Genomic DNA, 15,831 nt, shown 5'->3' on the forward strand with positions numbered 1-15,831 from the left:
ATCTATATATATATATATATATATATATATATGTGTGTGTGTGTGTGTGTGTGTGATTATGATTTTTAGAGGAAAAGACAGCATTCTTTGTGTGATTTTGATTCTAAATGATTTTGATTGATTTCATTCTAAATGCATTTCAACAGACTGAATCACACAGTGAAAGAACACTCTAAATGCGCGCGTACATCATTAAAACAACAATTATGATATTATCGCAGACAATATATATCGCACACTCCGCACCAATCTTTTTGGCTAATTTGTGCAAAACCTCTTGCTAAAATGTCAAAGCATCATTTTAACCACCAATGCAATGACGCAATTATTTAGCTCACCTCTATATGCTTACGTGGGGTTGATGTCTTGTCGAGATTTTATAAACTGCTAGTTTGGTCTCCCTAGGCAAGCACAGCATACACAGCATAATAGAGCATACATATGGCCAGGGGTTCACTTCATTTCCTTGAGTTCAACTTCAGAATATGACAGGGTTTCGTTTTCAGCGGTGTCTGCACCACTAACGCCTGTTTTGTCCGTCTGCATCTTTCTTGTGATTTTAGCGCCAGTTTGCCCTCCTGCCCATTATTTACTGACATAGCTTCCAGGGAGCGATTTTTTTTTTTTACTCAGTAATTAATGTGTTTTAAAATGTAGCGAAGTACAATACTTCAAACAAAATATACTTAAGTAAAAGTAAAATTACAGATTAAAAAAAATACTTAAAAAAGTAGAAGTACACAAAAAAGCTACTCAATTACAGTAACGCGAGTAAATGTAATTCGTTACTTTCCACCTCTGGTGCTTTGACAACGGTGAGTGGAGCTACTTGTTCTGAGCCCCGGCCTACACCTAATAGGGGCGCAGGCGGCTCGCACAGGGCACTGGAAGGGGCAGCACCCATGGCGCTTTGATAGGGATCCCATATTCGTCGGTCACCGACGTGACGTCGAGAATGACCGACTGAAAGGGAATGTCTCGGTTACGTATGGTAATCCTCGATCCCTGAAGGAGGGAACGGAGACGCCACGTCCAGTCGCCATGGTTGCTGTACCGCCACTGAGCTGCCGGGTCCCCGGCTCGGCTCCTCAGCGAAAAAACTGGAATGCATTGCACCTGCTAAGTTCTTATACTCACGCAGTGATCAGCGGCAGCTGGATGCAATAATTTCATGCCAATGTGCATTGGCTCGTTTAGTTTACACTCGAAGTAGATTGGTCTATCGAAGCAATATCCCATATTCGTCGGTCACCGACGTGGCACCTCCGTTCCCTCCTTCAGGGAACGAGGGTTACCATAAGTAACCGAGACGGTTTGCACAATAGGCATTTGACTTGAACAGACCGTTCTTTGTATGACATCAAAGTACCGCGAGAGCAATTAGAGAGCATTTTTACAATTTTTGATTTGATGTCAAATTAATCTTGCTGTTTTGCCTTTTTTGTTAAAGCAGTGTTGCTGTTGTTAAGTTACTGTATACAGCTACAGGTGTGTTGCTGTGTTGTGAGTTATACATCAGATATGAGATCACTACCATGCCGCTTTTGTGGGGGAAGGTAGGGGTGTTAAATATTTATTGATTTCTCAGTTAAAAACTATAGGTTTGTAACATTCATAAAGCTCTTTATTCCAAAGAAACTGCAAGCTAGTCAGTGTATTCAGTAATAAATCAATGCATTGACATAAAAAAGTAAAGTAAGTTACTTTTACTTTACTTAAAGTAAGTGACAATGACAGTGACAGTGACAAAATTCTCATTTAGAAGATATAAGCATTCAAAGTTTACAGTTCGTCACTTTCGCCAAAACAGCTCAACAATTTTTTTTTTGTTTTGACGTCACATCGTACATCATCTTCTCATCAAATCTTCCGACAAATCAAATGCTCTCTAGAATCCGAAGCGCCCGCCCCCTGCACTATAAATTGATGCTGAAAAGCCGGCTGAGATCGGTCATTGAGTGTAGTACTTCCTTTACAGTGAATGGCTCGTAGTGCACAATGTAGGTGATAGGGAAAGATTCAGACAAAGTAAATAAGCTTTCGGTTGGTGCAAATTGTTGGTGCAAAAAAAAAAATTGTTTCATGCAAACCGTGGCAGCACACACAGTCTGATCCGGACTTTGGCTCCGGTCCATAGATAGTATAGCATGGAACGGGTCATATGCGCAAGTTGACATATATTAAAAACATTAATCTACACAGCCTCAGCATGATTATGATCACTATTTTGTTTTACTAAGAGTTTAATTTTGAATCTAGGGGGTAATCTATTAGAGTGTGGCTGTCAAAAGCAGCTTTATCAAGCTCAATGGATCTGGCTCGAGCAGATATAAACAAAACGCTATTGGCTATTTATAAAGGAGGCGGGACTGCTAGATATGTCCCGCCCTCTCCTCATGTTTAAGTTGAAACCACACCACATAGAATAATGCTGTGTGTTTCAAGGCACTTCAGGGGACCTTTAAGTACTTTTAAAAGCAAGTACTTCAGTAACTTTACTTATGTAAAAATCGGTCTTTACAACTTTTACTTGTAATGGCATAATATTTGACCAGCGGTATCAGTACTTTCACTCAAGTAACACAAAAACTGATGCCAGGATAAAAATCTTTCTCTGTGTTCTTGAAAATACCCTTATCGGTTAAAGATCAAGTCATCCTGGATGGTCTGAAGTGGAGTTTCAATCAGTGGTGTAAAAAAAGAGACAGAAGACTTTCAAGAGTGGCAGGACAATCAGTCCCATCTTTCTGTCTCATAAAGTACAAGATCTTTGAAACAGAGGCACCCTAAAAACATCAGTGGGGAACATGATAAAATGTGCTCAAAAGGGCAAAACAAGTTAGATTGACACTCAAAAGTGCTGGACTGCAACAAAAATGAGACATGATGACCAGCCTTCAGGAAAGAGATGAGGGAGATTTACAGGGTAAAAATGTTGTGTGTGTGGGATAGAATGGTGACCAGATGGGTTTAGAATACCTGCAGGGTAGGGACATGCATGACCCTAGTAAAAGGGGACTCAAACATCATGGAAATACAAGAGCAGATGGTGACCACGATCATCACCCAGTCCAGATAGGTTACCAAGCCCAGCAAATCACTGGAGAACACACACAGACACACACACATGCAAGGTTTAGTGCAGGTTAGATGTGGTACTCTTTTCCTACTCTGCATTCTTCATACTCTTCAGTCTGAGCTTACATAACATAGTCTTAATTTTGCAGATCTTTTGAAACTGGTGAAATCCTGCAAGGACATTGCAGCCCAAAAGTTTTCATCTAATCCCACACTAACCCACTCTGGCATGTCTTACAGATCAAAACTTTCCAAAGCCCATTCTCATATTATATTTCTAGAATCAAAACAGACATCGAAATGAGGGAATCTCAAGAAAACATGTGCAAGTCATATTTTAACCCCTAAAATATGCAGACAAAATTAGAAATACCATTACTTTCATGACAATTAGCAACCCCCTCCCCCCTCCCCACCCCCCGATTTACTCATTTTTTGCATTTTTTTTTTTTGTATTTTCCAATGTTTCACAATTAATGTAGTCATATTTTAGAATTTAATTAATATATTATGATTTCTTTCATATTACATATATTTAAATTGATTATTTATTGCAAAAGAAAGATGTAGGTGTATGCTGCAATATTTTTTATATTGAATTATGTACATTATCAGGCTTTCATGGTGCAAAAGCCCTAAACATTTATGGACTTACTATAATTGATGGTATTTTGTGCTGTTCACTGCACCTGTATTGGGATCCGTTTTTGACCTATTCATAAAAAGCCCATTAATACAATGTCAGCAAAGAAATGTAACACACATACATACACACACACACACACACAGACACACACACAGCAGTTTGTGAAACATGGCATTTTTTCAGAGATTATGGTACAAAGAGATTAGTCATCTCTTTGATGCGTATGAAAATACTGTTTCAACTAATAATATACTGCAGTGGATTTGTATTTGCTTTGTTCTTACGCATTGAAACGGGCCCGTACAATCATTCGGCAAAAGTTTCGGAAGCGATGCTCTCTACCAACGATAAATAGCGGCTTGTCAAAGTACGGATGGTTTTCCCGGAGTTCCTCCTCTTGGACTTTTCTGGAAAAAAAATTCAAAAACTTTACAGGCATAACAATAAATCATTTTCTCATCTCATCTTCAGTAAACACTGCTTTTATTTGTCCAGCTTTGGGATAAAGTATTGACACAAAAAGTTCCTGGATGCACTGAAAGGACCTTATTAGTTCTTGTAGCATATTGTATCTGTAAATCAGCTAAAATGTGATCTGAACTCTCTTTTACAGTCCTTCCTTGCCTTCTGAACATGGCAAATAAATACAGCCGACCTAAAACAAAGGCTTTGCTTCTCTGCACTATATCTTGTTGTCATATACCGTTGGCACTAAACCACCATCAGCATACAGTACGAGAGTAAGATATGGTGTAATAACTCCCACATGGCATGGTTCGTTTGGGGGGAGATAAGATCTGTTCAACTGACCACATGCCAAGGAGAGTGTATGGAGTGGCAGAAATACCGTTTCATCTCAGCCTGTTCCTTTTTCTCTTGTATCATCTTGATTTCACTGTCCTCCCGCTGGGCGTTACGGTAGCGGACCGTGCTGGAGTGCTGAAGAGTTCACACGCATGACAGAGTTCACAAATAATCACAGATAGCAGTGTCAGCTATTATTCTGTGGTATCTGAGTGTGTATGTGTGTGTACGCACATCTTGTGTGAGTGTTTCCAGGGATTTCCCTCTGCTGATTCTCTGGCTGGTAGAGCCGTGTCTGAGGGACCTGTGCCAGAGAGAGCAGGTTAACACAACACACTAGCATAATGTAGTGCACATTAAGACTTTGCATCCATCCTATGCTACTTAAATAAATTAAATAGATGAGCTTGAGAAAGTATGTCAATGTGCTTTCCTAACCGGCGTTCTTGGCGGATGTGATGCTGGACACTGAGTATGGATCTCTCTTTAGTTGGCTGCCCCTCAAAAGAGCCACTCTGCATACGCTGTGTAGTGCAGGCTCTGAAAAAATACACAGGTCAAGAGCAAATTAATAAAATACAGAACAAACACAGTGTAGTATAGGCCTACTTTTTTTTATGCATCAGTGAGACTTTTGTTACTCTCCAATATTAAGCCAACATTAAATCAAAACTTCCTTCTAATTTAATTTCTTTGTCTTACTAGGCATGATTTATTTAAATAGGTTATTCATCAAAATCTAATGGCAATCTCCATTTGGAAGTCCCATCCTAAAATTATTTCAACTGACTATTTTTTCCATTTAGAAATAATTCACATTACAAAAGCTAAATGGCTGTCAATTTGTGCAGGGCACTACAAAATGCAAACAAGTTTTACTATATATACTGTAAATGCATAGGATTGTGTGATGTTCATCAGTAAACAGCCCTTAAGCTATGCCACTATTGTCTGTCATGTACGCTGTTGTACATCAGACGCAGCAGATGGTTTCATTCGCTAACACTGTGTTATGCAGGTGGAAAGAGTTCTCAAGAATGGGTGCCCACGGAGAAGAAACTAATTAATCCTTTTTTTTCAGAGTGGTCAAACGTGACCTGTGGTGCACTGAAAATTCATGCTGGCAGTGAAGTGAAGATAAAGCAATAGGAGGGAATTAAGCTCCAAGGAAAAATTTGGCATACTTAGTATAGATAAATGAGGTTACATATCTACTAGACTCCAGTTCCACTTCTGACAAAAATTACAAAACGTCAATGATGATCAATTTACTCCAAAGTAACTTTTAGTATGCATGTGGGACATTCTCAGCAAGCGACCCCATTTGTGTTTTCCCATGAGCTAATATGGATTTATTTAACAGCATACATATTTTAAAGAAATATTTGCTTGTTTTAACTCTTTAAATTTAAATTTCAATCATGCTATAAAGTTTAATGTTCAGTAAAAATAATGAACTGAATTAAATGAACCGTAATTTTATCTTTAAACGCAATTGATTGGAATATCAAATTTCTCCTCATTCATCATATTACGTTTCAGTTTTATGGAATATAGAAACAAATCTAACCTAATGTTTTATTTAAATAAAAACACTACGTGTATATATATATATATATATATATATATATATATATATATATATATATATATATATATATATATATATATATGCATAAAATGCGGCACTATTTGAAAGAATAAGTAATTTGTGAGAAGGAATAGTTAAGAAGCCCCTTATGGTGCTTTCTGATATTTATTAAAGGCAAATCATTCAAAGCTATGTCTGGAGATGAAATGTAACTGGTGAGGCTGTTGCTATAATTGGTATTGGGAGATTGTTCCGCTGCTGAGATCCCATTGGCTGTTTATGCTCTAAATCAGTGCTGATCTATGTATGCTTTGAAAATCCTTCTTCTGCCAACCACTTCCTCTCTATTGTCCATTAATTGCAAATTCATGTACCAGAACATGACAATTTCAGCTTCAAGAGAACATGTTGCCCTTATTTAAGGCCACTCAGAGTGAGTGCCTGGCTGATGATGATGATGATGTGTGTGTGTGTGTGTGTGTGTGTGTGTGTGTGTGTGTGTGTGTGTGTGTGTGTGTGTGTGTGTGTGTGTGTGTGTGTGTGTGTGTGTGTGTGTGTGTGTGTGTGTGTGTGTGTGTGTGTGCGTGTGTGTGTGTGTGCGTGTGCATGTGTGTGTGTGTGTGTTTGTGTGTGTGTGTGTGCATGTGTGTATGCAGACAGACTGAATGCCCCAGACGGCACAGACGACGTGGGATGGCTACTGATGTGCCGTCTGTCTGCTTAGTAGGAGGAGGAGGGGTGGACAAGGTGAGGTGTACGTGTGTGTGTGTGTATAATACGACGTGGGGACGGCATCGACGTGATCTGAAACTTTACAACATGCGAGTGCAGTTGAAGCATTTGTGGGAATGTGTGGCTGCATCACTGCTAAATTTTTTCATATTAATTTGTTCATCCATGCTCACAGGTGACCCACTAACAGTTATATTGATATGGAGACGCCATTATCTGCTCTGACTGCTGGGCTGGCTGGATGACAAACATGGAGTCGAAATCATGGAAATGGAGGATCGAAATCAAAACATATCAATTAATGTGTATGAATTAATGTGTTTTTGCCCAAGGCTGCCAGAGAACAAAGCACTGATTATTCCTGCTGGACCATCATATATCATATATCATCATATTTTATGAATAAATATCCTAATACAAACTCATGTTAACATTTTAAGCTAATGAAAAAAAAAATCACTGGGTCTCATTTATTATCTCAGTGAACATAAAAATTGCAAAAACAAATAATGACTAATATTGTAAAATATGTTTGCACTTATTAAAAATTGATTAGCATTGACTTTATAAAAAAGACTTTATGGAAATAAATTTGTATCCTAGCTAAAAAAAAATATAAATCCCAGCCATTGATTTTTTTAAATAATATTAAATTAAATTAAATTAAATTAAGCTCATATACAATAAGTTGACTGAAAGATCTGAAATTGCTGTGAGAAAATCACAAGCTCACCGCAGAATTTTATTGACCGTGGTTTCCTTTTCCATGAGGTTACGGGCCCAGATGCTAAATACTGACTTTCGGAGCTAGGAAGAAAAAGCGGTTTAGATAATAAGATGCACGAAGGAGACACAGATCAATACACAGTACAATTCAGATGGATATATTTGCAAACAACTATTATTATATGGGTAAAGCTGAATTTGATATCAGCAAACAAAAACATCCCAACGTAATCAACAAAATCTAGTTATATAACTGCTGGTTATTTAAGTCTTGTTGTGTGGGAAATAGATCTGTTCCTTTCAGAACATTCATGAGCTTATTACTTAGTCCCTTTGAGAGGGCAGACTGTAGGAGTGATGGAGTGTGGTACCTTCTGATCTATGTATTTATTATCCTCAATGGCAGACCTCTTGGAATGGTCGCAGGATGAGGACGACGCTGAGGGAAGGCGACGGAACAGACAGCTGGGGTCCTGCTGCTGTCGGTCGATGAACTGCTTCATGAAGCTCTCCCTGTGACACACGCCCACGGCACATGCATAATGAAACAGTTACACGCAAACACACGAGGGACTTCATGTTTTCAAAGGATTCTTGAGGGCGAAGTAGGAGGCATTCAGTGTAAAGGAATAAGTATGTTTGCCAATATGCTTGTTGTATTTAGGAGAATGAATCTGTCACGTGTTTAGAGTCAAATGTGAATCCACATTTCAAACTGTTTTAATTCTAGAATAAATTAGATTTTCACGTTTTCTGACTGATCTGACTGACACTTTCCCAAGGTTTTGCCAAGGCATCCTAAGAAGGCTTTTAGCATGTAATCACAGAAGGTTGTTGCTACATGGCTGCTAAGGTGTTTAGGGTCATTGCTAGGGTGATCTGGATGGTTGTTAAAATGTTCAACATGACATGGTTGCTAGTTGGATGCTAAGTTTTCTTTTTTGTACATCGAATGAAAAGTCCACATCTTCAACAATTCAAAAGAGATGAGGTATAATTCAGTGGACACGGTACCTGATTCTGGGCACAGTGAAGTCTGATGGCAGTTTGGAGATTTTCACCATCTGTGGTCGATTGGGGAACTTCTCAAAGATTCGTAATCGCAGAGGAAGTTTCTCTTTCGTATCAGCATTGGCTTCACTCTGTTTCAGCTGTGGACAGAAGCCAGAAGACTCATTTGAAACAAATGTTTCATTCTGTGACTCAACATAGAGACTACACATTGTGTTTTCACAAATAGCCTTCAAAACATTTGGTAGACAGTCCAAAATTTACATAAGTTGTCCATTGTCCAGTTGTCTCTACTTCTGATTCCCCCTTTTGAAAACTCAGCTGGTCTATACAAGTAGAATGCAAAGATAGTGTATTTTATATTCAGTTCCTCACTTCTGGTATTTTGAGAAGACGGGGTTAGCCTGTATGGTGCACTGCTATGAATTATTGTGCCCCTTTGAGGCTTAAATGACTTTATGTGCCATAACCTTTTATCTTTCTACATGTCTATCAAGTAACATAAAGGCCTTAGAAGATTTAGCCAGAGTACACTAGAGAATCCCTTCTCATTCTCCTGTCAGAACAAATGCATAAATTAAAGTGAATAAGATAAAACTAAGATGACAGATTGTTTCATATTTTATAAACATGCCTATGAATGCATATTAAAAGAAATCCACTGAATGCCCTACTGATTAAAAAACAACATGTAACTACAGTTTAATTAATACTAAAACAATATTCTAACTAATTAAAATGTTAAGCATTATTTGATTTCCTCTCTCTCTCTCTCTCTCTTAGAGAACAGGATATTGTTTGGCAGCATTTAAAAGCAAAACATTATGTTAAGAGAGTGCTATTCTGCTAGGCTGCCAAGAGATGGCAGCTGCACACAGTCTCAATGCAGTTATCCATCCATTACAACACTAACTGTCAACTAGTTTTGATTCAGGACCTAGATTTTACATAGACATAATTCGGAAATGCAAAATAGCACCTAAATCATGCACCAATAAATAAATAAATAAATAAAAATCATTATAACCTAATTTTCAAATGTGAATATATACAGTACAGACCAAAAGTTTGGAAACATTACTATTTTTAATGTTTTTGAAAGAAGTTTCTTCTGCTCATCAAGCCTGCATTTATTTGATCAAAAATACAGAAAAAAATATAATATTGTGATATATTATTACAATTTAAAATAATTGTTTTAAAATGTATTATACTTTAAATTATCATTTATTTCTGTGATGCAAAGCTGAATTTTTAGGATCATTGTCACATGATCCTTTAGAAATTATTCTAATATGATGATCAGTGTTGGGAAGGTTACTTTGGAAATGTAATAGGTTACAGATTACAAGTTACCCTGTTTAAAATGTAATAGTAGTGTAACATTTTCAATTACTTTATTAAAGTAATGTAACTAATTACTTTTGAGTACTTTTTGATTACTTTTCTAAATTTGTGAAAATTAAAGAATAATAAATAAAAGCATATACATCAACTTAAATACAGTTATCTAATAAGCATGTGACGTATTCTGTGTAATAAACTCCTGAAACATTGGTGTTTTTTTGAAACTGCTGTCTCTGTATATGACGATAGTTTTCTCAAAATAAGTAAAATGCACATAAAGTGACACAAAGCAGTTCTAGAAATCATGTTTATGTGCTCGTGTACTCCTATATTGAGGCAGCAGAGGTTGAAAACACTGCGAGCTTCAGTAGGCCTATGTGTAGTAAATGAAACCATGTCTTTGCCATTAATTTACAGGAGGGGCGGACTGGGAAAAAAATTCAGACTGGAAAATTCAAACTCATACAAACAAACTCATGGACAAAACTATTTTTTGTATGGACCTGACATAAAAAAGGTTTAAATCTTTAATTTGGGGACATGCAAAATAATTAAAAGTTCTCTTCTGTACTGCACCTTCACTTCCATTTTTCTCTTCAGTCTCTTTATTTTGCCCTGTTATCCATCTCTCTCATGACTTTAATACTCAAGATTGAACAAAACTATACTTTACAATACAAGACTCTACAATACTACAATATCTTTATAGAAAAATCCTAATACTGTACACGAGTCATGTTTTTCCCTTACAAAAAATTACCATGCTTTTATTAGCCTATATAAAAGTAAAATAACCTTGTTTTTTTTTTTTGTTTTTTTTTTACAAATGGATTTGTATTTATTTTTAAATAAATACATTTGTAAAATAGTTTTACATTTTTGGTTATCACAGTTAAACAATAGTAACCATTTTCTCTGGATTTATAGTTAAATATTAAAATGTTAATTTTCCTAAGGGCTGTGTTGTTGTCTGTTGTAGCTCCCCCTAAACCTATAAAAAAAAATGTGCATTTCTTTCAGCTAAATTACTACTGTAACATTACAACAGATAATAATGATGTCCTTTATATAGTATTTTGAGTGATGACTGATGAGCAAGGTGCTGCTGCTTGATTAAATAAAGAAAAAACAAAGACAAAAAAGCATTTTTACAGATGAAACTGACCTGAAACCCTGAACAGGAGTTCTGCTTCTCTGCTCCAGCTGTCCACTCTATTCTTTCTTTCTTTCTCTCTCTCTCTCTCTCTCTTTCTCTCTCTCTCTCTCTCTCTCTCTTTCTCTCTCTCTCTCTCGCATTGATTACTCTGAGTCTGATCCAAACCATTTGGCGGAGGCGCGGAGAGCGCGCGAGTCATGACCAACACTTCATGAATTATTAGAGATTTAATTATCAAATGGCGGATTCGCAAATGATCGCTTTAGTACATTCGGCAGGCAATTATACAATAATGATATTAAATAGTGAGGCAAAATCGGCTGCCAGGCCACCGGGAATTGTCCCGGTTCTCCCGGTGTCCAGTCCGCGCCTGATTTCCACAGACACGCAGAATGTGCAAGTCATATATTGCATTTTTGGGGCTCAATATTCACAGACACTAGTCGATGTCATGTTTTGATTCAAGTGTACTGACCTACTTTTGATTTAGTCATCCAAAATGTGGCATATTCCGTCCGCGTTAGGCATTCCATTTTTATGACTGGATTCTAAGAACCAGACTGTATTTTCGCATCCCGTAAATTATTAGGGCGGTATGTCTCAGAATAGTCAGTGCAATTTGGGAAAGAAATCAGTTAAATCTGTATGTGGATGTGTGTAAATATTCAAATGTAATCCCATTTGTAATCGTAAAAAATTTAATAAGTAACTGTAATTTAATTACTCATTTTTTCTTAGTAACTGTAACTAATTACAGTTACAATAATTTTGTAATTAAATTACGTAACACCGTTACATGTAACTAGTTACTCCCCAACACTGATGATGATTCATTATCAAAGTTGGAAACAGTTCTGCTGCTTAATATTTTATCAGAACATGTGATACTTTTTTAGGATACTTTGATGAATAAAAAGTAAAAAAAAAAAAAAAAAAAGAAGTTATGTTTTTAAGATATAAATATTTTGTAATAACAATATACACTACTGGTCAGTAATTTAGGGTCAGTATTTTTTTTGTTCTTTTTTTTTCATAAAATCAATACTTTTATTCAGCAAGGATGTGTTAAATTGATAAAAAAGTGATAGTAAAGAAAATATATTATTAGAATATATATTATTAGACTTTTTTTTATTTTGAATAAATGCAGTTCTTTTTAACCTTTTATTCATCAAATATATTGGACAGCAGAACTGTTTCCAACACTCATAATAAATCAGAATATTAGAATGATTTCTAAATGATCATGTGATAGACTGGATGTTACATGTGACACTGAAGGCTGGAGTAATGATGCTGAAAATTCAGCTTTGCATCAAAGGAATATTTTTTTTAAAGTATATTCAAATAGAAAACTATTATTTTAAGTTGTAATAATATTTCACAATATTACAGTTTTTTCTGTATTTTTTGATCAAATAAATGCAGGCTTGATGAGCAGAAGAAACTTCTTTCAAAAACATTAAAAATAGTAATGTTTCCAAACTTTTGGTCTGTACTGTATATATATATGTACTAAATGTAAATGTACAGTATGTTTACATTTATATATATATATATATATATATATATATATATATATATATATATATATATAAATGTAAACATACTGTACATTTACATTTAGTCATTTAGCAGTCGCATTTATCCAAAGGTATTTACAAATGTGTGTGTGTGTTATATATGTTGGTATCTTTCTAATTAGCTTCTGCATAGTGTCATACATTTTGGTCCAAATAACATAGACAGATAATTAGAACAGAGATAACAATAAAAAGTGTTCTGTGAAGTGTTCTTTATAAGCCTATTTATATTGCTACTTAAATATTTATAATACTAGGCATGATTATGTGGTTAGTTATATTATATTTTCTCACAAACAATTATCGGTTTGATATCTACCACTGCTGCAATACAATAAAATTCAACACACTGCCTATTAGGGAAGCAAAAACAGAAAATGTGTATTCAGAAATAACTTTGTCCTCACTCACACAAACAGGCTAAAACCGGTCAAACAAACAGAAATTGCACAAATATCAGAGAGCAATTCATTTAATCAAAATAAATAAATAAATAAATAATTAAATAAATAATAATAATAAAAAACACAATTTGGGAATTCATTCGGTGTTTGTAGATAAATGATGCATTTCTGATTATCAGTGAGAACCACCCAAATTAGGCTCTCTGATTATAGCTTACCATTAGAAATAAGTGGGCTGACTGGGCCATTAAGGAAATGAAAAGCATTTGGCAAGAGTAACCAAGAGGAGCCATCAAAAATAGAAATGCAAATAATGACATTAAATCATATTACTGTAGTATGACTCATGATTTTTTTTTTTTTCATTCATCAACTGAATTGGCCATACATTCAGACATCTGTAGTCCATCACATGCTGTTCTTTCAGACAGCAGGTCATGTTCTGTGCTGGAAGTGAAGTACTAGTGGAGAGAGGTTGTGCTAATGTTGCTGATAGTAAGGACAATGCTGTTGGACACTTGAGCCAAGAGAAAATGTGCTCAACATGGGTCTTGACGATTTCAATGTATTAGGGTGAGAGTAAAAACCGACTAAAACCAAACGTGAAATGCCAGTATAGGAATAATAGCTTTAGCACCACCAATATTCTGCACCCTGAAATATAACCAAATGTGCATAAAATCAGCCTAAACCAATGCATGTGGCAATTGCGAAAAAGGTCCACAGGAATCCATTGTTTATAAACCACAAACATTCAACAAATATTCAGAATCAGTGTTCGAATTGAGTCAAAGCTCTTGGGGGTCCCCCCCCCCCCCCCCCCCAAAAAAAAACAACTAATAATATACATATTTGTATTTATTTATTTCATATAATAATATAATTTACTTTACTTTACTTGTGAATTTAATTTACTTTGTGTGTTTCATAACATGTTTTTGCAGCTGAGCATTTACTATGTAAAATTAAATAAAAATCTATGAAATAACAAGATGGCTCTTCTCTTCTTTCCCTTGTCCATATCTGAGAAAATAATGTAAGATGTAAGTTGTAATATTATATTTGTTGTCGTTACTGTGAATATATTTAAGAAAGAACTCCATGTTATTCATGCTACTTATTAAGGTTATTAATGGTGATATACTATGAACAGTGCACATGTAGGCATTTTATTTCATTAAAAAAACTAATTTATCTTGAATGTAGTTACATAACCCTTTCATATTTTCAAGCAGAAGTTGTCATAGTTGGGTAAACTTCTATAGTGGTGAATGAGAGTATATGTTTAAATATATGTTTTGTCACAATAGTGTTTCTACAAGAGGGAAAAAATAGAAATAATTTGATACGATTACGATGCTGATGACCATTAATCAATTTTGATCTCTTGATTCACTATCAATTCACATGAATAGGCCTACTGTACTTACTTTTCTTGGGTTAAACTCAGTATTTTCTTGCATTAATTAATATTCACTTGTGTGTGCTTATACGAGTATCTTTTTCAAATGTATAATCTAGTGTTTGATCATGTCTAAATATTTATTTAAATGCAAAACCTAAAAATAAGTAAGCAGTTATGACCTGCAATACTCTTTTGAGCAACTAGAGTATGTATATTTATTAGAGTGGGTAAACAATGGCATTGCAAATGGAAATTATTATTTTTCTGGCCACAAAATGACTTTAATTTGCCTCTTTGCATTGAATTTAAAATCCTTTTCTCCACTTAACCTTAAATACTACACTAATTGTATTAGGCTATACATAATGGAAAATAGGATACAATTCATAACAAAAACGGTTGATCTGCATGTTTGTCTTCGGCGTAATAATCAATGCATGTGTGTCTCACGCACAATTCGTGAGAGTTAGCAACCCTGCTTTATCATCGTTGACACAAAAAAAGCCTTCACCTGATGAACTTTTTCATCAGTAATAATGTCCTTAATTAAATTAACACTGTTTTTGAGCAGTTAAGGTTACTAGATTTAAAATGATTTGTTTAATTCAGAATGGGTGCAATGCTAGCTCCAAACAAGATTCTATTTTTCTCAGAATTACGTTAGATGGCTAATTACAACTAACAAGCCGATAGTGAGCTAGCATCATAAGATAAAAAAAAACACCTATTGACAGACCAAGATTATAAGTGACTCTCTGATTCTAAGATAACACTTATTCAGTAGCAATAATTTAGGTGTACCAAACAATCATAAAACAAAGAAATATTATCTTACCGTTATCGTGAGGTAAAATAATGACGAAGGATCACTCTGTCAGCCAATCACACAGCGACGTCGCGCCCGCAGTCTGTAAATTCCTTCAGAAAACAGCGTGTGGCGCACTTGAGCGTATTTTCAGATGCACATCTAATTTGAAGTAGCTTTTTATGGGAGCGGCACTTTTTACAGTCTATGGAGCGGCAGCACAATACTTTGGTAAAAAATAGATAGATAGGGCTATGTCAAATATTGTTTCTATTTTAGTTTTAATGAAAAACCAGGGGACCCCCCAAGGTCATTTTTTTGGGCCTTATGGGGGGTCCCTTGATGCTTATGGGGGGTCCCGGACCCCCCCAGCCCCCCCTCAATTCGAACACTGTTCAGAATAGTCCTTAAGTGATAAAGAATACATAGAGAAAATAAACCATTTGAGGTGCTTTCATATTCTTGGCTGCTTGCTGGAAAACATAAAAGCTGCTTTAGTCTGCACTCATGCAAAGTTTAATTTCCCTGTCTCCTATTCAAAAA

The 15,831-nt window shown here is 35.6% G+C and overlaps 1 protein-coding gene across 3 annotated transcripts in view; it reads right to left on the reverse strand.

The window, feature by feature from the left end:
- nalcn (sodium leak channel, non-selective) overlaps positions 1-15,831 on the reverse strand; it is a 129,528-nt gene that overhangs the window by 24,712 nt on the left and 88,985 nt on the right. For all 3 annotated transcript variants that reach the window (XM_059562107.1, XM_059562106.1, XM_059562105.1), the window contains 9 exons: positions 8,592-8,728; positions 7,949-8,090; positions 7,585-7,658; positions 4,967-5,068; positions 4,763-4,832; positions 4,572-4,663; positions 4,009-4,131; positions 3,734-3,790; positions 2,980-3,100 (listed from right to left, as the gene is read on the reverse strand). In XM_059562107.1, coding sequence (XP_059418090.1) covers positions 2,980-3,100; positions 3,734-3,790; positions 4,009-4,131; positions 4,572-4,663; positions 4,763-4,832; positions 4,967-5,068; positions 7,585-7,658; positions 7,949-8,090; positions 8,592-8,728 — 918 coding nt within the window. The remainder of the gene's footprint in view (positions 1-2,979; positions 3,101-3,733; positions 3,791-4,008; positions 4,132-4,571; positions 4,664-4,762; positions 4,833-4,966; positions 5,069-7,584; positions 7,659-7,948; positions 8,091-8,591; positions 8,729-15,831) is intronic.

This window comes from Carassius carassius, chromosome 11, assembly GCF_963082965.1.
Source record: "Carassius carassius chromosome 11, fCarCar2.1, whole genome shotgun sequence".
Classification (NCBI taxonomy): Eukaryota; Metazoa; Chordata; class Actinopteri; order Cypriniformes; family Cyprinidae; genus Carassius; species Carassius carassius.